The sequence below is a fragment of the Ammodytes marinus genome (assembly GCF_949987685.1).
Source record: "Ammodytes marinus genome assembly, chromosome: 3".
NCBI classification, from domain to species: Eukaryota; Metazoa; Chordata; class Actinopteri; order Uranoscopiformes; family Ammodytidae; genus Ammodytes; species Ammodytes marinus.
In genome coordinates this window covers 17,108,074-17,130,372 of record NC_137232.1, presented here as the reverse complement: position 1 = coordinate 17,130,372, position 22,299 = coordinate 17,108,074, and the positions used below count along the sequence as shown (strand labels likewise).

General features: G+C 39.8%; 3 protein-coding genes and 1 long non-coding RNA gene across 5 annotated transcripts in view; 1 reads left to right on the top strand and 3 right to left on the bottom strand.

The window, feature by feature from the left end:
• The window catches only part of stim1a (stromal interaction molecule 1a), a 30,292-nt gene extending 24,636 nt beyond the window's left edge, over window positions 1–5,656 (bottom strand). Inside the window, exons 1-3 of one of the 2 annotated variants that reach the window (XM_080054043.1) lie at window positions 5,521–5,656; window positions 4,217–4,349; window positions 725–855 (exon numbers count right to left, since the gene is read on the bottom strand). In XM_080054043.1, coding sequence (XP_079910169.1) covers window positions 725–855; window positions 4,217–4,337 — 252 coding nt within the window. In that variant the 5' untranslated portion in view covers window positions 4,338–4,349; window positions 5,521–5,656. Of the gene's footprint in view, window positions 1–724; window positions 856–4,216; window positions 4,350–5,339; window positions 5,473–5,520 lie in introns of those variants that run through there. The other variant, XM_080054044.1, reaches the window with a different exon arrangement.
• A 2,939-nt stretch (window positions 5,657–8,595) lies between these two features.
• Window positions 8,596–12,273, bottom strand: LOC307248305 (post-GPI attachment to proteins factor 2-like; the record flags this gene model as incomplete). Its single annotated transcript, XM_080024706.1, has 5 exons — window positions 8,596–8,726; window positions 8,865–8,973; window positions 9,072–9,178; window positions 9,300–9,549; window positions 12,106–12,273. The coding sequence occupies 5 exons, from the start codon at window positions 12,271–12,273 to the stop codon at window positions 8,596–8,598; spliced, it is 765 nt and encodes a 254-aa protein (XP_079880832.1).
• A 1,058-nt stretch (window positions 12,274–13,331) lies between these two features.
• On the top strand, window positions 13,332–21,618 carry chrna10a (cholinergic receptor, nicotinic, alpha 10a; the record flags this gene model as incomplete). The annotated part of the gene is made up of 5 exons (XM_080053967.1): window positions 13,332–13,398; window positions 17,461–17,606; window positions 17,752–17,906; window positions 19,947–20,479; window positions 20,912–21,618. Exons 1-5 carry the CDS (start codon window positions 13,338–13,340, stop codon window positions 21,616–21,618), a joined length of 1,602 nt encoding a protein of 533 aa, XP_079910093.1. The 5' UTR covers window positions 13,332–13,337.
• On the bottom strand, window positions 15,410–16,755 carry LOC307269750. Its single transcript, XR_013845511.1, has 2 exons — window positions 16,519–16,755; window positions 15,410–15,840 (listed from the first exon to the last, which is right to left on the bottom strand). It is a non-coding gene; the product is annotated as an uncharacterized lncRNA (long non-coding RNA).
• Window positions 21,619–22,299: the final 681 nt, after the last annotated feature.

Below are 22,299 nucleotides of genomic sequence, written 5' to 3'. Positions count from 1 at the left end.
CAGGTGAAATATCTTGCTCCTGAAAACATATTCATTGTAAAATCATTAGCAGGACCTATCTGGCCAAGGCCTGAAGCTCATTCTTGAAAACCAGATGCTGACTTTGATCTTGGTCATAAAGAAATAAACTATTATTACTGTATTATTATAAATCTACTATTACTGTAGGATAACAGGACGCAGGACTTCTGTCTTTAAGTGCACTTAATCCTTTGGAGTTCTCTCTTTCTCAGCTCAAACACAACAGACTTGACTTCTGAAGAGGATTATACAAATATAAGCTGTAACCATGCATACTTTGTTGTAATGAAAAGAAAAGTGGGTAAGACTATTCTTCATGTTTTTCTTAAAATACAAACCATATAGTCCGATTTAAATATACACTCCAATGCCCATTGTTACAAAGATGTTGTCCAAATGTGATTATACAGTACGTCTACAACATGCAATGCAACCAGAGTTCATGTGAATAAGGTTAATTATTTGACACCAACGGGACAGAAACCTCCAGTTACTGAGAGCAAGTTGCGGTCGGTAACAGATTAACTGACCATCTAAACAGCAAATCCTATTACAAGTCAAATGACAGACCATTACAATAATGACACCTGTAAACTTCTCAGACTGAGTAATGACCATGTCTGTGACTGTACAACCCAGAGTCCCTTCTTCAACAGAGCATCAGCGCCTGTCCACCATGAATTCTTAGGCTGGTGGTACTCACTCCGTCTGTCTCCGACACGTCTACATTGCCGTTTGCGTCATCGTCCATCTGCTTGTGGATACTACGAATGGCCTCGTAGCTGAGAATGCCGTTCTCATCCTTGCATAGTTTGTCATCGATGCGACAGAACTCTGTTGGAGAAACAGAATCATAGAAATATGTTTATTTAAAAAATGTTGGGTCTTTTTCAAATGTCTTTCTTCACTTTTCAAAAAGATTAGGAGGTACAACCGTGTATACCAGCATCTGAATGTCCAGAATATCTGATAACAATGTTCCTTAATTAAAACAGAAAAAAAGAAAAGGATGCCCTGTAAAGACAAGTCATTTAAATATAGGCATAAAGTGATCAAGTTTTTAAGTACTCATCTAAGTAGTATTCATAAAAACTCCCCCAACTAATTCTCTGATTAGCCACAACAGTTCATGGCTTTCAACCTTGTCTTCCCTTTGCAGAAAAGTCACAATGCAAATGTGCCTGATGGATCACGTTCAACCTCTGTGTCTTGGGAAGATAAGTGAACTGCTAAATTCCTTAGCCGACGACAAAGCCTTGTTTATGTAAGGCCTTTCACTAAATGTGGGGATGTTACCAAGAAGGCAGATACTGTGACCGTCAGACCATAAGCAGGCAATGTCCCGGTACGAATAAGCTTGAAATAATTACGGATTTTACGGACAATTCATTTTGTTATTAGTCATACATTAGGGTTTAACAGATCTGTTTAATATCAGAAAACCTGGGTTTGTTTGTTTAAATGGTTGTTTAGAATCAGCTGTATTTTGGCATTTTTGCAATCAGGCCTCAGTAATGAAAAAAGGACTACAATGTGTAGGGCTGCAGAATTAAGTTAAGAACAATCAACAATGTATGTTTGGCTGATAAATGTAATGTAATGTAGCTTCGAGTTATCGGGTCAAGCATGCCCACTCTCTGTGCTTCCTCTCCTTCCTGAGGGATTAGAAATCCTCTGCAAAAGATCAGATGATAAAGCCGCCGCTCGCACTGAGAGGAAACCTTGTTTGGCATGTACTGCAGACACACACTGTGGAGTTTTGTGAAAGTGCACGGCAGGATACCCTTTAAATGTAAATGTTCAAATTTACAGCAGCGTGGTTGAAGTCAATAAGAATATTGCCCCTGGAACCTTCAGCGGCGTATATTTTATTCAATTCATTTCAAGTCTGTCTTAAATAAGCTCTCTGTACTGCTATATCAGTCGAGACGTTTCAGATGTTCAATCTAAGTGAGGCCTCTTCCTGGAGAAATTAAGCCATGCTAGAACCGTATGTCTAACATTTATATTACTGTTGTCATACTATTTTGGTCTATCTAACTGCAATACAACCACAAAAGAGGAAGTTGAGGGTTAAGGCGGAAGGTGGCCTTGCTCGAAAATATGAAAAAAGTGGGCTGCATTTCCATAGCGTTGGTTTTTTACCAACAATTTACCAGTACAGCTACATCATTTCTTTTATTGAACCCTCATAACCACAACACATGGAATCAAAACGCTTCATTGTAGTTTATTCTTGTTTGTAAGTAAATGGGTATTCGGTTGGTTTCCTGCTTGATCCCCACAACAGAATGGCGTGGCAGCACTCAAACTCACTTCGTCTTTCATACATGACCGAGCTCAAAAACTGATAAAAATGATACTGCTTTATTATTTATTACTGTTACCTACGCGACTGGCATTTACAGCGGAATGCCCCCTCCCACTGATCAACCAAGCATATCAATCTGTGTTTTCTTTATTCTCTGAACCGCCTGTTGGGGCAGGTTTGCTCAGTGGTTAATCAGAAAAAAACATGTCAGATGGTATCCCTGCAGCGGCTGCTGTGTCCACCGTAGCTGTGAAAGTTGTTGTACTTGCTAAATCTAGTTCCTTCTCCTTTACTACATGAAATCACTAAACCGGAACTAGGATGGCAGGAAGCACCATGTGAGCTTCTTCCGCATAGTGAAAAGTTAATTTTTGAGCCACAGCATTCAGCTTCAGAGAACCTGCAAAGCCACATACCAAAAAGTCAAATACCCGCTTTCAGATATTCTACTCAGTCACACACTGTCAGTCTGGTAAACAAAGAATAGCAGTTACACAAGTAAAAGCCTACCACCTGCAACAATCTCATACACCCAACCTGGCCCTCTTTCTCATTTGGCTTGCAAACCTACAGAGACACAAGATAAGATATTTACATACCGGTCGCCCTGCTTTTTTTAAGAGCTAGTGTTACGCAAGTCACTCTGTGTGGCTGCATGTAGGTGAAGAACACACTCCATTGCTTTGTCCCTTCGTAACTACAACAGTTCACTATCAGCAGCATTCAAAATACCTGTCAAGCTTTCAGAATCACAGTCAAGAAAAATGCTTCCCACAGTATGGCCTCTTGTTACTGAGATGACTAGTGACATTTAACAGATAGTAAAATTGTGCTTCCAATCAAAAACTTGTACAACGTCTTAACAGCTCCGGTTTAACCATGCTGTACAACGGTTGTAACAATATATGACAACAACCAAGCACATGTATAGAATTTGATATTTGCCAAGTTTTTTTTTAAAGCATAGTTATTAAAGTCAAGTTAAATATTTCACAATATAAATCCAAACTACAGTTATGCCTTTTTTTTTAAAAACAGATAGGAATTCATATTCTGCACTTGAGAGAAAAAAAAAACTGAGTCATAGTATGTCATAACTGGCTTGCATATCCTGAGCAGACTCAGGTTTCAAAGTTTATCACAGCAGCAGAATCCCTTAGCTAATGGTTAGACTTGTATCTGTACGAGAGGAGCTTGTTTAAACTCACTCAACATGTTTGTACTTATACAACCTTTAATTTAAAAAGTAACAAACTATGCTGTGTAATGTGGTATACAAAGCTCACATTGCCTCTCCAAATTAGGTGACGTAGTAAATCATTTAAGTGAGATCAGTGTCTGTATAATATCATAATGTAGTCCTAATAGAACTGCACATTCAATAATTAAATTATATAGAATTCAGGTCAGGTTCTATAAGTAAGTAAGGCTTAGGCTTTAATAATGTATATTTATGATAGGGCAATTCCCACAAAGAAAGGAAGAATTTGTATTGTAAACATTGTACATACAAATGTTTAAAAGCTGCACAATGTTCTTAAATTATGATTCATTTGCAACAACACCTAAACTATTGCTGTGTGACTCAGAAACTACTTAAACCCCTGCTCGTTTAGTCCACTAACCATTACATCAATTACCTCCCGTTTGTCTAGCTGGGTTGAACTGATTTGGAGGACGGGGCTTAATGGAGAATGCCACTGGGACTATTCTCAGCATGGCAACATACATAGTGTGCCTGCACAATCACAAAGATGTGGCACTAACAGTAATACACTAACGGCCAATCTATAATATGTGTGTGTCCGCTTAGTTTAACAGGAGGGGAGAAAATAAACTTTAAAAAAATGCTAAAACAAATGAAAGTCAAGACTGATGACTCACCTGACACCCCGTTTTCCACGTTGTGACTCTCCGGTGGAGATGAACTTGGTTTGTCAGTCCAGCTTTCTCCAACGAGACACGTACAAAATATCCACAAGGTCAACACATTTTTGATCTCCATGACTGGTGTGTTCTGGAAAGAGGAGAATAGACTTGCTTTAAAATTCTCATTATTGCTTGTTTCTTTTTAGTTAGATTTAAAGACTTTTAAGACTTAGTTTTTTTTATAAATTCAACTTGAAATGTAATCAAAGACCAATTTTACATGAACCAAAACTGTAGAAAAAAACTTAATCAATTACTTGGATTTAGAGGACTATTTATTTATTTGTTTAATATTATTTTTTAAATCAACAGGTTTAAAAAGGACAATTTTGCATAAAACATGACTTATTTGGTCCAGTGAAATAGTAAGAAGAACTACTTCAAATGTTGAAAAATAAGATTTTTTGTATTTGGTAAGAAGTCATGATTTTATTTAGCCACAAATAAAATCGTTTGTATATTATTTAACCTTCTCCACATGTTTTAACATTTACAAGCTTTTGAAAGGTTGATTTAAGGGATTTTGATAACAGTTAAGTCCTCATGCTTAGATCATTGTATTCAATGCCTTTTCAGATTGTGAATGATCTGCAAGAACCCTGGCTGTTCTAGGTTAGTTTACAACAATGTGGCTAAGCCTAACCCTTAGAGACTGTAACATATATGATACAACTCTGTATCATATGTCAATATCAATAGGCTTAAAGCACAACAATAAATTAAAGGTTCCTCTGCAGTCACATGCCATCACTTCCGAAGATCTTCTTCCTGAATGAATGGTCGTACACAGCTTGCTAGCTTGCTAATACTCCGCTTTAGCTAAGGACGCCTTGAAATCCTTATTTAGTCAGCTTAGCATTGTCTTTGGCGTGTTTGCACACTCACACATGGGAGAGAAATAATAAGATTAGGGAAAGTAACAGAAGCCTGGTCCGTCGGGGTCTAGTGTCTGTGTGTTTGACAAACCCCGGCTAGCAAGTTGAACACCTTGGCTAACTAGGAAATGGAGTGAAATATTCAAACATGTAAAAGAATAAAGTGGGTGTAAAGTGTAACAATACAGAGCCATCACACTCACACTGCTTCCGTGTTTTTTTCACATTATGTGTCGACTTTCCAATTTCCTACACACGCAGACAAGCGACGGTTGACGTTTAGCTAACAACAAGGCACGTTAATGAAGCTACGGTAGATGGTTACATCCACGGGGACGAACACTATGCCGATAACAATACGTTAGTAGCCTACAAAAAAGGTACCTGTCATGTATCAGAGCCAGTGGATCCTTCGTTTCAGCTCTGTGTTAACATTGCAGCAGATGACTCGTCACCCGAAGTTGAAGCACTGCGAACTCCACCTCCCGTACTGAAAAAAAAGGTCTGCCTCCGACCGAGACTGAACCGAAACGCCGCAGAATGTGGACTCACAGCAGTCTTGTCTTCATCTACACCCCCAAGACCTTGGTTATCTCTGGCAGGTGTCGCCCCCTAACGTCTGGAGTATGTTCTGCAGATCACGTTTAAACATATTGCTGAAGTCTGCCATCTAGTGGAAGATTTTAGGTAGGACCACATTTTAACCTTATTGAACAGTTAGATCTTTTCACATTTCAAAACAGCAAAAGCTACCAGATATTATGGACAGCACCACTCAGAACCTACTCGTCAGACATCAGAGTGTTAAGTGGGATGCTCTTTCAGCTTCACTGTATTAAGGAGCAGTGCAGAAGTTCATTCTTGCTAACCACAATGCATAAAATGATTCCATTATGTGGCAGGAGGGAGACTACCATAATAAATAAAGTATGCTAATTTTAATGAACATTTGATTTTTCTATCTTAGTATCTAATCAATCTATCGATCCATCTACGGTATATGATCTAACAATCAATCTATATAACTGTATACTGTATATCCATCCATCCATCCATCCATATATATATACAGGTCCTTCTCATATAATTAGCATATTGTGATAAAGTTGATTATTTTCCATAATGTAATGATAATAATTGAACTTTCATATATTTTAGATTCATTGCACACCAACTGAAATATGTCAGGTCTTTTGTTGTTTTAATACTGATGATTTTGGCATACAGCTCATGAAAACCCCAAATTCCTATCTCAAAAAATTAGCATATTTCATCCGACCAATAAAAGAAAAGTGTTTTTAATACAAAAAAGTCAACCTTCAAATAATTATGTTCAGTTATGCACTCAATACTTGGTCGGGAATCCTTTCGCAGAAATGACTGCTTCAATGCGGCGTGGCATGGAGGCAATCAGCCTGTGGCACTGCTGAGGTGTTATGGAGGCCCAGGATGCTTCGATAGCGGCCATAAGCTCATCCACAGTGTTGGGTCTGGTGTCTCTCAACTTCCTCTTCACAATATCCCACAGATTCTCTATGGGGTTCAAGTCAGGAGAGTTGGCAGGCCAATTGAGCACAGTAATACCATGGTCAGTGAACCATTTACCAGTGGTTTTGGCACTGTGAGCAGGTGCCAGGTCTTGTTGAAAAATTAAATCTTCATCTCCATAAAGCTTTTCAGCAGATGGAAGCATGAAGTGCTCCAAAATCTCCTGATAGCTAGCTGCATTGACCCTGCCTTTGATAAAACACAGTGGACCAACACCAGCAGCTGACATGGCACCCCAGACCATCACTGACTGTGGGTACTTGACACTGGACTTCAGGCATTTCCTTCTCCCCAGTGTTCCTCCAGACTCTGGCACCTTGATTTCCGAATGACATGCAACATTTGCTTTCATCCGAAAAAAGTACTTTGTAGCCCAGGTCAGGCGCTTCTGCCGCTGTTTCTGGTTCAAAAGTGGCTTGACCTGGGGAATGCGGCACCTGTAGCCCATTTCCTGCACACGCCTGTGCACGGTGGCTCTGGATGTTTCTACTCCAGACTCAGTCCACTGCTTCCGCAGGTCCCCCAAGGTCTGGATTCGGCCCTTCTCCACAATCCTCCTCAGGGTCCGGTCACCTCTTCTGGTTGTGCAGCGTTTTCTGCCACACTTTTTCCTTCCCACTGAGGTGCCTTGATACAGCACTCTGGGAACAGCCTATTCGCTCAGAAATTTCTTTCTGTATCTTACCCTCTTGCTTGAGGGTGTCAATGATGGCCTTCTGGACAGCAGTCAGGTCGGCAGTCTTACCCATGATTGCGGTTGAGTAATGAACCAGGCTGGGAGTTTTTAAAAGCCTCAGGAATCTTTTGCAGGTGTTTAGAGTTAATTAGCTGATTCAGATGATTAGGTTAAGAGCTCGTTTAGAGTACCTTTTCATGATATGCTAATTTTTTGAGATAGGAATTTGGGGTTTTCATGAGCTGTATGCCAAAATCATCAGTATTAAAACAACAAAAGACCTGAAATATTTCAGTTGGTGTGCAATGAATCTAAAATATATGAAAGTTCAATTATTATCATTACATTATGGAAAATAATCAACTTTATCACAATATGCTAATTATATGAGAAGGACCTCTATCATCTACTGTGTTAAGCTTCACATGTGATTTAGCTTACATTTAATATACTATGATGTGTATTTATATCAGAGAACTATTAATTAAATACATAAATCTGTGCTGTCTCAGATTTTACATTAATGTACCAACCTAATCACATCATACACTTAAAGTCAACCGTGAGTGGAAAAATAGAAAGAATAGATACTGGTTTTGGCTGTAAATGACTATAAATCAAGATTTTGCAGCAAAAATGAAATTTCCTGCTAGTGCTTTGCAGGTACTTGCATCATCAGGGTTGGATTTCTGGGACGAGAATGACAGAGCATTGCAATCATACTCATATCTATGTTTCATATATAGTACATGTATCATATATATATTTACTAAGGTGTAGTAGCTCAAATGCCACATGGACTTTCCACTATTTCACTTCCTATATAAAAAGTAATAGACATTTCTCCACCATTTTGTATTTTAAAACAAAAGCAGAGCATACCGTACTTGAACTGTCACTTTACTTTGGCACAACATGCACAGTACAGTATGAGTATGACCACAGTGTTTCTGTGCATTGTACAAAAGTTGAATTCCACAAAGGCATTCATGAATGTGACACTGAGGAGAAAAAAAACAATGCACTCACAACTAACTGAATGGACCAATAATTAGCACATAGGCATATTGTTTGTTTAAAATTGTCCGACATATACACCGATAACATCGAGAGCCGTCATCATGGACATATGTGAAAACAGTTTTCATCCCACTCTTCCTCTGGACAGAAACAAGGCTGTTATCATCAGGTGGTGGAGTGGTTGCACATTGAGCACTGAGTCCTTGAGACTTTAGTCAGAAGTGTTTCTCTTCAGAGGAGGAAACGACCATGACCTCCCGGCTTTTAAAGTCCCACACTGCCGTGAGATGGAAGGCCATGTTGGAGAAGACCACCAGATACTCAAACAGGGCAAAAAATGTATAACCTGCGAAAAGAAGAAAACCACATGTATATAATAGTCATGCTGTATGTTTTGGTTAGCATTTGTTAGTTATTATTTCTGACATTGCTTTTTATGTGGCTTTCCATGAAATATAAATGATCAAACTGATTTAAAACTTACTGCCTGGTTCACAGTACATGTTGTGTTTCAAATAAAAGAATCCAGCGAAAGCACAGCAGGATACATTAAGACGTAATAAGCGCACTTTCCACTTGTAAGATGTGGCATCCTGTGAAGGAGCAAAAACAGCAATACTAAATTGGACGGAAAAACTGCCAATGGCATTGAGGGATTTCAGTCTGTAGTGTGTGGTTTGGCCTTCTTTACCTCGGGACTCAGTGAATACTTCTTAATAGCCTTCCATAAACGGCAGGTTATCAGCATGTGGATGAGGGAGCTGATAATGAAGAGGACGAAACCTTCCTTATGAACAACTAAAAGGAGGCAAAATACACAAAGAGAGGGAAAGCTTTGGTCAGTAAAAGGACAGTTGGGTGTGAAGGAGGTGTGAACAAAGCCTCTCAAATGAAGGCAACCAAAATGTTGATTACTCACAGTATGTTTCACTGGAGGACACATATGTGAGGAGAAGGAGGCCGAGGTTTTCGAAAAGGGAAAAGGCCAGGTTCAAGCAGCTGAGTAAACTCTCAGGGAACTTGGAGGCAAAACGTGCCTTGTAAAATTTGAAGTAGGTAATGGCGACCAGGAACCGTGGTGCTGAGTGCAGTCCGATGCAGAACCGCCATATGTGGCACTCAGGTGACAGACTTATTGAGGCACTTATGGATGGCAGGTAATTGGGAACCTGCAAACACACAGTAATGTGATTTTGCAAGATTTGTTAGTAAAAGTCCAACAATCATACTCTGGAAAAATAAACACAATGGCTAAGTCCTTCATTCAAGATGGTACTTGAATTCAAGTAGCCTAGGTATTATTTAGAAAAATTGTTTTGGTATACTTATCTTGCAGTAAACTGGACCCTGTCATTTGTTTACTATTGAATATAATGTTTTTATCTCAGCATTTATGTCTTTATTTACTATAATGCAGCATCTTCTATAAGATCATACAATGTTTCTAGGGTTACTGTCCTGTGGGAACCATATATCTCTACAATTTTCCAACTTTTCATGAGCTTTGTGTCAATGCACAAAGTATAAACAGATGCACATGCACGACCTTGGCCTACCTGTAGTCCATTTGTGCAGATATTAGGGTGAATACAGGCATCTTGGGACACTTTCCGAAAATATATGTCTTGTGGAAGTTTTACGTATGATTCAAAGGTCTTTTCCCATCACATGATACCATTCTAAACAGCTTGAGATCTCTACTATACAACAGAGAAGAAAAAATAAGTCAAAATTAAACACAGGATGAATGACTCTTCAGCAAACACACATTGACCCAAAAAAATTTTTTTCAAGGCATTACTGTCATCTTGGGACACCTGTTATTGGCATCTTGGGACACTTAAAACACATCAAATTGAAGTAATAAAACAGTAGCAATTCAAATAAAAAGCACTTTAATCTCAAAGGAAGGGTGCAACAGATTATCTTAATCATTGTTGAGCTATATTGCCTAGGAAAATCAAAAAAAATGAACTCAACAAATATTCACTAAAACTACCATTGAGCTAGCTGGCAGTGCTAATGATAAATGTGATGCTATTGCTTGCTAGCTATTATAAACCGATTTTTTTTTATAATAAAAGCTATTTGGAATAATCGATTTGCAAATTTTACCATCTAAATGTATGAGGACAAAATTCCCCATTAAAATGACTTGAATCACTGTGTCCCATAGTGCCAGTAATACACTGTCCCAAGATGCCAATTGGCAATTGGCATCTTGGGACAGTGACAAAATCTAATTTTTTACAGAAAATAAGATTGATCTGAACATGATTTTTTAAAATTCTGATTGACCACTCTATTACCTAACATAATATATACACATTACAAACATCCATACATGTGTTAGATTTTTATGATCTTAACATCATTTACAAGAAAACGCTATGTCATTTGACTTTTCATCGAAATTCCCTGCAATGCTGTTGAATATGGCTAGACCATGCCACCAAAAGTGATGTCATGACCACATAACCAATATTTTTTCATTCCAAACTTTCTCATGATTGGCTCAGTGTAGAATTTTAGAAATAAAATATTATTCATTAAAAGAAAAACACGATTAAGCTTAACTGTCCCAAGATGCCCATTGTCCCAAGATGCCAGTATTCACCCTATGTAAATAAAACCATTAGGTAGAACATGACATGTGTCTTTCAGGGCAGGCGTCTTTTGCAAATATTTAAATATGTGGTGAAAAACTTTGAATTTTTTTAAAGGAGAAATAAGTGATCTGGTCCTTTTAACTAACTTCCTGTCAGTAACTGCAATAGCAGTCCCCTCCCTCGTCCCTTCGTCACGACCAGATGAACATGCAGCCATCATCGTCAGACAGTGCTGTGATGGAGAGCAGCGAGTCACCGTTCACAAGCATAGAGACCCGACTCTTTATAGAGCTCTCTCTCCTGATTGGATAAAAAAGAGCAGGATACTCAACATTTTAACTGGCAATTACTGCTAAACTGAATGACTGGGAGACCTGTGTTGTGAACTGTGCATACTGTTTAAGTGATTGCTGTATGAATATAGAGTGATTTAACTCACATATTAACAAAGAAATATCACTTACTTCTCCTTTAATGATTATTTCATTAAAATTAGAAACTAAGACCAACCATTTCACGAAGGAGACAACTATGAGTTATGAAAAATCAAGGTCATGTTTTGTTCTACCCTTGTACTGTAGAATAGGATTAGAAGTAAATATTTCTCAGGAAAATTAGATGTATGATATTTCCACCTATAATAACGTATTATATTAAAGGCTGCTGATTCACAATTGAAGCATATTTTGAAATTGTAGTTGCTTTGAGGCGTACTGTAGGTACACTACCTGTTGACCATCTGTGAAAATATTATGTAAATCCAACCAGTAGAAAATTACAAGGGATTAACTTGGTCCTTTCACTTTCTAGGGCAGCCAATTCCTGTGGCTACTTTTACGCCTATGTGGTGAATCACTTATAGATTAATTTAATGACACTAGCAGTAAAAGTTTAAAATAATAATAATATGACCATTCAATTCATGAAATGAACATCTTAAGGTTATGATAAAATAAAATAAGGTAATGTTTTGTTTTATTTTTCATTTATTTTTTATCTAAAAAATGTATGGGGTTTGGTTTTGGTTCCTGCACTAAACGTTTGCCTTTGAAATGTAGAGAAGCAGATGAATGAAGAAAAACAATATGGGTTCAGTTTTCAAAACGGGGGCATTACCTGGCAATGTGTACCAGTAGAGTCCTCAAAATGATAAACAGAGGATATGAAGACACATGTGATGAGTCCGATCAGTGGAAGGCAAACAGTACCCTGCACACAGGTGCTGAATGATACACTGACTACCAGCGGCCTCTCGTGCCCAAATATAGTGGAGCCTTGTAGCATCTTGGACTGCAACAGTAATAAAAGTCTGATTTAAAAACATTTCAACATTATCTTACATATTTATCACATGCAGGAGAATGTAATGCATGTGGCATGAATAACTATCTCGTAGTCAACGTAGAATACACACTACACATCTTCATCTTTGTGTAAGAATATAAGATTTTCTATTTTAGTAATCTTTATATTTATAAATTGGCCTATAGAGATTACTAAAATGAAAAATGTCTGCACAGTTATAGGCTGTCAATAGTCACACCAATAATTTGAGTCACTCAAATGCATTGAGTAAATGCATGCATTTACTGAAGATATGGCTTAAAAATTAAATCTTCCTACCTCCGCTAATTTAACTCCTTACCAATAACTGCTACCACAAATAGTACGCGCTTGGCTCGGTAAATGAGAGCAGGGGATCATCCAGCCATCTCACACTCCTGTGACATTTGTTTTGCATGCACTGCATTTCAGTTGAAGGCTATAATAACAGGAGGGCGGATACAGCATCCTCCATTAAACCACACCAGCACCCGGAAGAGAAAGAGTGCTGATGATGCTGCCACGTCTGGCTGGCGCAGCCTTTTCAAAATGATCACAGACCGCATGCTAAATCATGTATACTATGTGTCACTTATTAATCATTAACGACAGAGGAAATATAGGATTACGTGCATACAGGTTTATTTAGAGCTACACATGGAGCTCTCCGTGGTGCTGGAGCGTTATTTTCGGTTTTGATCTCCCCCCACCCCTCCATAAACGCATCCTATAACAGCACAGCTGGCCACCGGGACTCACACAGTAAGCCACACGCTTACTGTGTGAGTCCCGGTGGCCAGCTGTGTGTGGGGCTTAGAATGTGTCTCTATTGTCTTTTTCAGTTTTAACACTAACTGTTTTGTGCAGATCGCAAACGGAAATATGCACTCGCCGCCAGTCTGATTTTTTCTTTTTCTTTTTCTTTTCTTCTCTTCCTTTTTTATATATATATATATTTTAAGTAAAGTTGTTGGGAACAGAGCAGCTCCTATGTTCTTTGGATCGAGATAATTTGTTTCAGCACGATGAAACGATGGAGAATTCAAACTTTATTTCGCTCACTTCTGTGGGTCAGTGTTATGACAAGTAAGTTTAAACTCCTTACATTTTCCCCCTTTCCTCATGCGATCTAAAATAAGTACTAAAACTAAGCTGTTTTTCTTGATTTGAGTTAATAGCAGTTCAAACAAAGTGCGAGAAAAGATTAGATAAAATATTTTCCCTTAGATTAATGCCATTGTTGTAATGTTACTGTATGAATGAATCATCTATTTCCCCTCAGATTTCCTTTCTTCTTCCACTCATAGAGTTTCCGCGAATGTGGAGTCAGTTGTTGAAGGATTTACCATCATTATAATCCCATATAGACTTTATTTATATCCAGCTCAGAGGCTTTGACGAAATAGTGTTTCAGGGATAACATCTGGCTGGCCCAAATCCATTGTTGACACCAGAAAACATCCTCCAGTTGGTTTATAATATTGTTTCCATTCTAAAAGATACCACAGAGAGGTAGACTACATCTCATTGATGGCGTCCTGGTAGCTTGGAATGATTGTTATCAACATTGAATTTCATATGTTGCGTGTCTGTGGATTAAGGGTTCAATCAACACATGCCAAACTGTCTAAGCAGAGAACTATGATACTGGGACATGATGGCAGATGTGCCTGATCTCTTTCTAGAGCTTTAGTGAAGGGTGATCTAGCCTGACATCCCCCTTTGTCCCCTTCCACCATCTGTCATGCATTCATATTATCCATGTCATACCACTTCAGCACAAACACTGCTGCATTTGCCCTGATTATCACTGACCATATACATAAATGTCAGTTAAAGGGAAAATTCGCCGATTTTCAACCTTAACTCATCTACCATAATATCCTTTGGGTTGCATTATATCCCCGTGTATTTTTTCAACATCGTCCGTTTCGCGGGGGCCGAGCTTCAAAAATCCATTCACCGGTGACGTTTCTGTGACGTTTCCGTGTCAAGGAAGAGCTCGTGCAGACTACAGACTCTTGGAGCCGAGCTCACCAACCCCCCTCTCTGTGAATCCAGGGGGCGGGCTCTAAAAGCACGTGCGAACCAAAACAAACCGTCTGTCCATGCCCATGGTCCGTGACAGTTTACTTGTATCATTTCCTGCATTGAAAATTGCATCTTTTCACATGGGCACAGACGATATGGATGAGGATACTTTAAAAAGTGTGTTGGCCGACTGGAATGAACCAGCAGGGTATTTAGTTGGGCCAGAGAAGCCTACACTGCTGAAGAAATTCAGCGAGGAAATACAGTATGCAGAGAGGCCGAGGCTGCAGCTGTTTCAGCCTTGGTTAGGGTTAGCCTTGTAAGACAATACAACTGGATCACCATTAGAAACCGAGAGACATTTTCAATATCCCAAAAATAATTTGGAAAAGACAACAAATACCAGCAAGACCGGGAGGGCAGATGATCATTGAGTGAGTAACACTATTTTTTTCTAGCATGTTGTAACGTTATCTTTGTCACATTGTGTTGTCTGAGCCATTGCACTGATGTTGCACTTAGCATGTCTATAGCACTTTTCAGAAGAACCCTTTACAACAGGTCAAATAAAATGACCAGTCTTTTGTTCTTACATTGGCTGCTATTGTTACATTATAGCTTTGTGGAGAGTAACCACTTGTTTTGTGTTTTAATTTCTTTAGACATAATCGACTTGTCACACGTCGGTTCTTGATTGAGTGGGTGCTCCAAAGGGGAGATACTTGGCAAGGGCACCGCATCGTCTTACCTGATTGTGTCATACAGCGCATCAGAGCCAAATATCCATCTCCAAATGGTCACTACAGGCGACAGGCTGAAGAAGACGCTACGTAGAAGCTACGGATGAGCTATGATCAAATATTTTGACCTGTAAATACTGCTGCTAACTATGGACACTGATTGAGATTTAATCATGTGAAAATGTGTCAATTCTCCTTGACTGTATTTACAAATAAAAATAATTTTGTATAAACATGATTGTTTTTTGTCATTGCATAGGTAACCATTTTAATACATAGGTTTGACTTATCAACTAAAAGTGAAATAGTTTCAGAGAATCAAACACTTTATAAGGCATAGATAGAGTTTAATATAACAAGCAAGTAAAACAGTGTGCATTATTCTACACACAACTGTAAAGTATGTACATATACAAATGTAAAAAAGAAAAATAACATTTTCAAAAGCTTTGAGTTTCCAGTGTGTTGGGAAAAACAATTGTAGCATAATGCTTCCTTCGTCAAGTTACTGTTGAAATATTGAGTGATGTTTAGCAGCAGCTTCTTCTGTAGTTGGTTTTGGACATGTTGTGAGGGAGGGCAGGCTGAGGGAGCTGTAGTGATGATGTCAGCACTTTGCAGGCAGCAGTCCCTTCTTCATGTGATGACGAGTTCTACGAGGGATGCTCTGAAGTGGTGCGTGTGTGCGGGATGTAAACAGTCTTCACAACAGAGTGCGTGGTCCTCGGACAATACACCATCTTCCTTTGGACCTCACCTGAAATGACAAATTATGATTGTATCACAAGGCCAGCACTGAAGAGATGACAAAAGAAAAATCAATGTTATACTGTAAAGATAATGTTGCTGTTGCAATAAATATATAAAACAGACAAACCACTATGTAACCATAGATAGGTCAGTCAGTTAGTGCACTAACACAATAGTAGTCTTTTGTCTAAGAAGACATCATGTTTATATTAGCAGCCAAGCATACTGTATGCCAGGGTGTGGCTATGCATTTGCATTAGGAAGAGCCAAGACGACACAAGACTAGGGACATCAGTGCTAATCACCCAGCCATCACCATCAGCATAGCAATTGTTTATGGTTTTGGAAAGCTGATCATTTTAACGACATCGCTAATAACCATGCACATGGAAAACAAACACACAGTCACACACAAACAGTCTTGCAAATGCAACTAAATCTTCCTCAAGGATACACAGAGGGGCCTACTGCCCCCCTCACGAGTTCACTTCTAACTTTAGCTTAGCGGCTAAGGTAACTTGGCTACAGCTACAACCGGTAGACTAATTCCTCCTTGCCCCATCTATCAGCCTTACACCGGGACACAATATTCAACAGCGGTGTGGGCAGCACAGTTATTAATGTAGGGGAAACACTGATACTAACTACAGTAGGCTACTATGCAATTTAGCTCACGTTAGCTTACCTTTATTCGGATTCTTTTTCCCGGGGCTGGGGCTATGCATCACGCCGGTGAATAGGCAACAGGTAGGGCCTAGTATCTTCAGCTTACGCTTACTCCTGCTTCTTTTCTGTTTCCTAAAGTTGGCGCATCTAGGCACATTATAGGACGGCATGTTTTCTTTGTGGTAGTAGTCCAACAGTGAAATAATACGAAGCGCGCTATTACTGTACTGCTTACACGGGTCAGGTCCGTGCTGTGTTTATGTCCCCATGGTAACGCGAGCAGCTCGGAATCTGGGCAGGCTGCAGAGCGTACCCCCCCCGCGCAATGCATCCTGGGGCCTGTAGGAACTGTAAAAACGGCTACGTCAGCCCCGCGTCATCAGTTTAAATCCGAAATCATTGTGCTCTCTGCCAATTCGGATCAATTTTTGGGGGGCTTTTTTCAATAGACTACTAATATACTCGGCCCTGATATACCATTCACATGAAAATGGGCGAATTTTCCCTTTAAATTCAGGCCATCACCAAATGAGTATACACAAAATTGATTGAGCCCGTCAGCTTCAAAAAACTCTTTCTGTATTTCTTAGTATGGCAGCGTTGAACTGGTGTCTCCCCCCGACACTGGCGCAGGAGCTTCAATACCAAGAAGCCCCTAGAAATTCCAGTTTTTGTTTTAGAAGTTTCAGTTGTTGATTCTACTGCTAAGAAAAATGCTGGACATACAGCAGAAAGAATGAGTGATCCATGAGTGATCGCATAAAGGCTAACCTCACGTGTGCTGACAGTGTTTTTATAATAACTCAGAATTCCTCATGGGGGCAACAGAAGTTACGCTCTATAGCTTTAAGCAAATACTTATTTTTACCTGATTTAAAATAATGTGGCATAAGTAAGTGAACTTCAACAGGTGGTTTGGGTTGGCGATATGACTGTTGATCAATTCTCTCCCTTTCTGCAGCCTGTTGGGGTGCTCATGGGAAATTTGCTCAGAAGCTCCTGAATGATTTATTCACCAACTACACCAGTGCTCTGAGGCCAGTGGAGGACACGGGCAACATACTGAATGTGACTCTGCAGGTTACACTGTCACAAATTATCGACATGGTAAAACACCACAGTGCACACAAATGCCCACATGATAGCTTTGCACCAGTTTAATGCCATCTTTATATTTGATCATGTCTCGGTTCTTCCTCTTATATGTCCCCGTTGGTCACAATCATTTCCTGAAATGTACTATGTTTTACAGGATGAGCGAAACCAAATTTTGACGGCATATTTATGGATACGGCAAGTGTGGGTTGATGCACACCTCACATGGAATAAAGATGATTACGATGGACTCGATACCATCCGCATACCTAGTAGTTATGTATGGAGACCTGATATAGTCCTATATAACAAGTAGGTCGGACTGGTATTGAGTTAATCCTTTTAATTATTACCCATTTTGGTCAGTATAAAAGGCACAAGCTGAACATTCCTTAAAGCCATTATTCAAAGGAATGTACAGGCCTTTGTCTGCTTTTTATATATACACCAGTAATACAAGTGATAATTACAGGCTGATGATAAAGACAGAACAACAAAAGAGAGGAAGGGAGTACCACCTACAGTCCTGCTCACCATTATTGGCACCCATGCATTTAAAGAACATAATTTGTAATATCTTCTGAAAAAAAATATTCAAGTGAAATATTCTTTGTCTGTAAAGAACTTGTGTTTGATACAAAAGAGGAAATGATAACCAACCATTTAAAACAATAAACAATGAGAGGAAAAAAAATAAAAGCTTAAAGCTTGCTGTGTCACTGGTATTGGCACCCTTTGCTTTAAATCAGTATGTAAACACATTATGACTCACCTGTGGTAAATCACAAATGAGAATCACCTGTGATAAATTGTCAGTGCCCATGTGACATGAATTAGCCAATGAATGATGACTTCTGTGTTTTAAAAAGACATCTGTTAGCCCCTTTTCCTTTGTCACAATGGTGAAGACAAAGGAGCTGTCAGAGGACATCAGAAGTCTGATTATTAGCAAACACAAGACCTCCAAAGGGTATAAGGCCATCTCCAAAGACCTTGGTATCCCTGTTTCAACAGTGCGTAATGTTATTAAGAAGTTTGCCAAGCATGGAACTGTCAAGAACCTCGCTGGACGTGGGGGAAAGAGAAAAATTTATGAGAGAAGTCTTCGAAGGTTGGTGCGAATGGTGGGAAAAAACACCACGTCAAACATCCAAAGACCTGAAGGCCAACCTGGAACAGTCTGGGGTCATGGTTTCAACAAGTACCATACGCCGCACACTAAACCAAACAGGGCTTTATGGACGAAGGCCCAGGAAGACACCATTACTGAAGAAAAGGCATAAAAAGGAACGACTCATCTTTGCCAAAGAGTACCTGGACAAACCACAATCCTTCTGGGAAAATGTTCTGTGGACAGACGAAACAAAAATAGAACTTTTTGGGAATGCACACCAGCAGTTTGTTTACAGACGGCGCAATGAAGCGGAATGTCCTACCCAGTGTAAGAACTTGGTTTGAGTAGAAGATCATGGATCCTCCAGCAAGACAAAGACCCGAAGCACACATCCAAAAGCACACAGGAATGGTTGAAAAGGAAACAATGGACTGTTTTAAAATGGCCAGCAATGAGTCCTGATCTCAATCCGATTGAAAATCTTTGGTATGAGCTGAAATCTGCCATTGGGGAAAAGAAACCTGCAAACGTTCAAGAGCTTGAACAATTTGCAAAGGAAGAGTGGGAGAAAATACCAGCTGGGAAGTGCAAAAAGCTTATAGATGGCTACAAGAAACGTTTGCAAGCCGTCATCACTGCCAAAGGGTGTGCAACCAAATATTAAAGAGGGGTGCCATTATTGCTGCACATGCAGTTTTTTCATTTTTTTCTTTGAAATTACAATATGTAAGTTGAAAAAACAATTTTCTTTGTTAAATTACTTTGGACCTCTAATTAAAAGATCCTGATGATATACATTTGATACATTTCCATTTATTTCTGAATATATTGTACAGGTTATGCAAAAAATGAAGGGGTGCCAATAATGGTGAGCAGGACTGTATGTAATTATGTTGCTATGGGGCAAGACTTCTTAGCAATGTCCTCAATGACACTGGACACTGGACACTGTACTTACCACATGCTGACACATCTAAACACATAGCATTACTGGAGAGATTTAAAATGCAGATACAATGCTGAGGAATAAGTACAACTTTTCACAAAATGAGTTGACTCTTCCCTCAGGTTGGGTTTACTTGTGCCTTGGTGTGCTGATCAAGTTTCTTTCTCAAAATCAACCTCTCAACCTACTCCAGGAAAAAGCAGAGTTCCGTTTTCATTAGTTTTTTCTTCTCATGAACGTATCCAAAAATATATATTTGTTTAAGTTGGGTTAAGATGTCTTTGTGTTCCAGTGCTGACGACCATTTCACAGGCTCCATGGACACCAATGTGGTGATCCGGCATGATGGCCAGATCATGTGGGACTCGCCCGCCATCACCAAGAGCTCCTGCAAAGTGGACGTGTCTTACTTCCCCTTCGACCTCCAGCAGTGCAGGTTCACGTACGGCTCCTGGACCTACAACGGTAACCAGCTGGACATCCTCAACGCCATGGAGAGCGCCGACCTGGCCGACCTGGTGGACAACGTGGAGTGGGAGGTGCTGGGTATGCCGGCCAAGAAGAACGTCATTCAGTACGGCTGCTGTGCCGACCCTTACCCCGACGTGACCTACACGCTGAAGCTGAAGAGGAGAGCTTCCTTCTATGTCTTCAACTTGCTCATACCGTGCGTGATGATCTCTTTTCTGGCTCCGCTGGGCTTCTACCTGCCCGCCGACTCTGGAGAGAAGGTGTCTCTGGGTGTCACTGTGATGCTGGCTCTCACCGTCTTCCAGCTGTTGGTTGCAGAGATCATGCCACCCTCTGATAACGTGCCACTTATTGGTAAGGGGGCAATAAAAGGGTTCCTCTTTTTTTATGTTCTTCACGACTTATGTTGATTCCGCTAGAGTTAAAGGCGACATGACAGTATTATACCGGGCTACGGGAGAAATGTATCTGCCAGTAGACATTTGGAAATACCGTTTATACTGCGGGGAAAGAACAAGTAAAATCTTCTACTACTTAAAGATGAAGCACGCAGGGCAGTAGCCTCCTATGAAAGCCAAAATATGTGTATGGCGCATCCACCGATTTAAAAACTAATTCTAAAAACTAACTAAAGTTTGTTTTGACATTGTGCATTGTGACTGACTGAAGCCAGGCTGGTCTGATATTTTTCACCAGTTTGTATGGAAATTAAATTTCCAAATAAAGTGAAGGAAGATTTTGACCATACCGCCCAACCCTAATTTCTGCTTTTGTATTGTTCCACAGGAAAGTATTACATCGCAACGATGACCATGATCACAGCTTCCACTGCCTTGACCATCTTCATCATGAATATCCACCACTGTGGCCCGGATGCCAAAGCCGTACCCAAGTGGGCCAAGACAGTCATTCTGCAGTACTTGGCCAGAATGTGTTTTGTCTACGAAGTCGGTGAGAACTGCTTGTCCCGACGGCCGGAGAAACAGGACCCTCCTCTGGTAAAGAACACCAACTGCACCATGAATGGTCAGGCAGGACCGTGCAGAGAGGAATGCTTCTTCAAAATGGAGGGAGGACAAGAGACGGTGGGCTCCACCACCGAAGAGGAGGAGGGGGAAGAAATGGATCAGATAAAGAGTCCCGTTGGCTCAATTGGGATGAACCCTACCAACCGCTACAGCTCTTGGAAGAATGGCGTTTTCATGAGCATGGACTGTGGGGATTCGGGGGTCCAGAGGAGATGCAGGAAGGGTGGTGTGAGTGATGGAGAGAGAAAGGACAGAGAGCTTTTCGCCAGCATCCAAAGCGCTGAGAGGCAACAGCTGCTGCGTAACATTGAGTACATAGCCAACTGCTACCGAGACCAGAGGGCCACGCAGAAAAGGACTGGGGAGTGGAAAAAAGTGGCCAAAGTTTTAGACCGCTTCTTCATGTGGATGTTTTTCATCATGGTGTTTTTAATGAGCCTCCTTATCATGGGCAAAGCCATCTAGCTTCAGAACTGAAAAGTGGGTCTAAATGACAGTTTTAACTGGTGTACATCGCACAGAGATTAAAACGGGATTTATGAGGTTCTGCATCCAATACTTTAATTGTCATTTGAATTACCCTTTGTCTGAACCTCTTAGAAATGGTCCATCCTTAAGGCCATGTATTCACCCACCCTACTGCAATCCTTAATATAAGTTTAATGAGATCTTTGATGATCTTCTTGTGTATGGGTTTTGTCGTTGACAACCTGCATTCCCCAACTTTCCTCTTAATGCTGCATTGAACATACGGATCTCAGCCAAGACATACATTGTCTGTTGGTAAATACACACATTTTCTACTGATGGTTTCCACATTTATGCAAACTATTTTAGATAAATAAAATATTGATTTGTTTCTGCACATCAGTCATCGTTTTCTTTGTATTTTGGATAATAAGTCAAAGGATTCAGAAAAGCCATATAAAGAAGTGACGAAAAAATATATCCATTGCTGCTCTACTAATTTCCTACATTAATTATTGTTTTATCGATGACGGATATTGTGTATCAGGAGCAAACCAATTCATTAACGTGCGTGTTCTTGTAAACAGACTAGTATTCATTTGTCTGTACCTTGACATATTTCGACTACTAGTCTGTAACATGAACATGCAAGTTAATTGAAGAAATCGAGAATTAAAA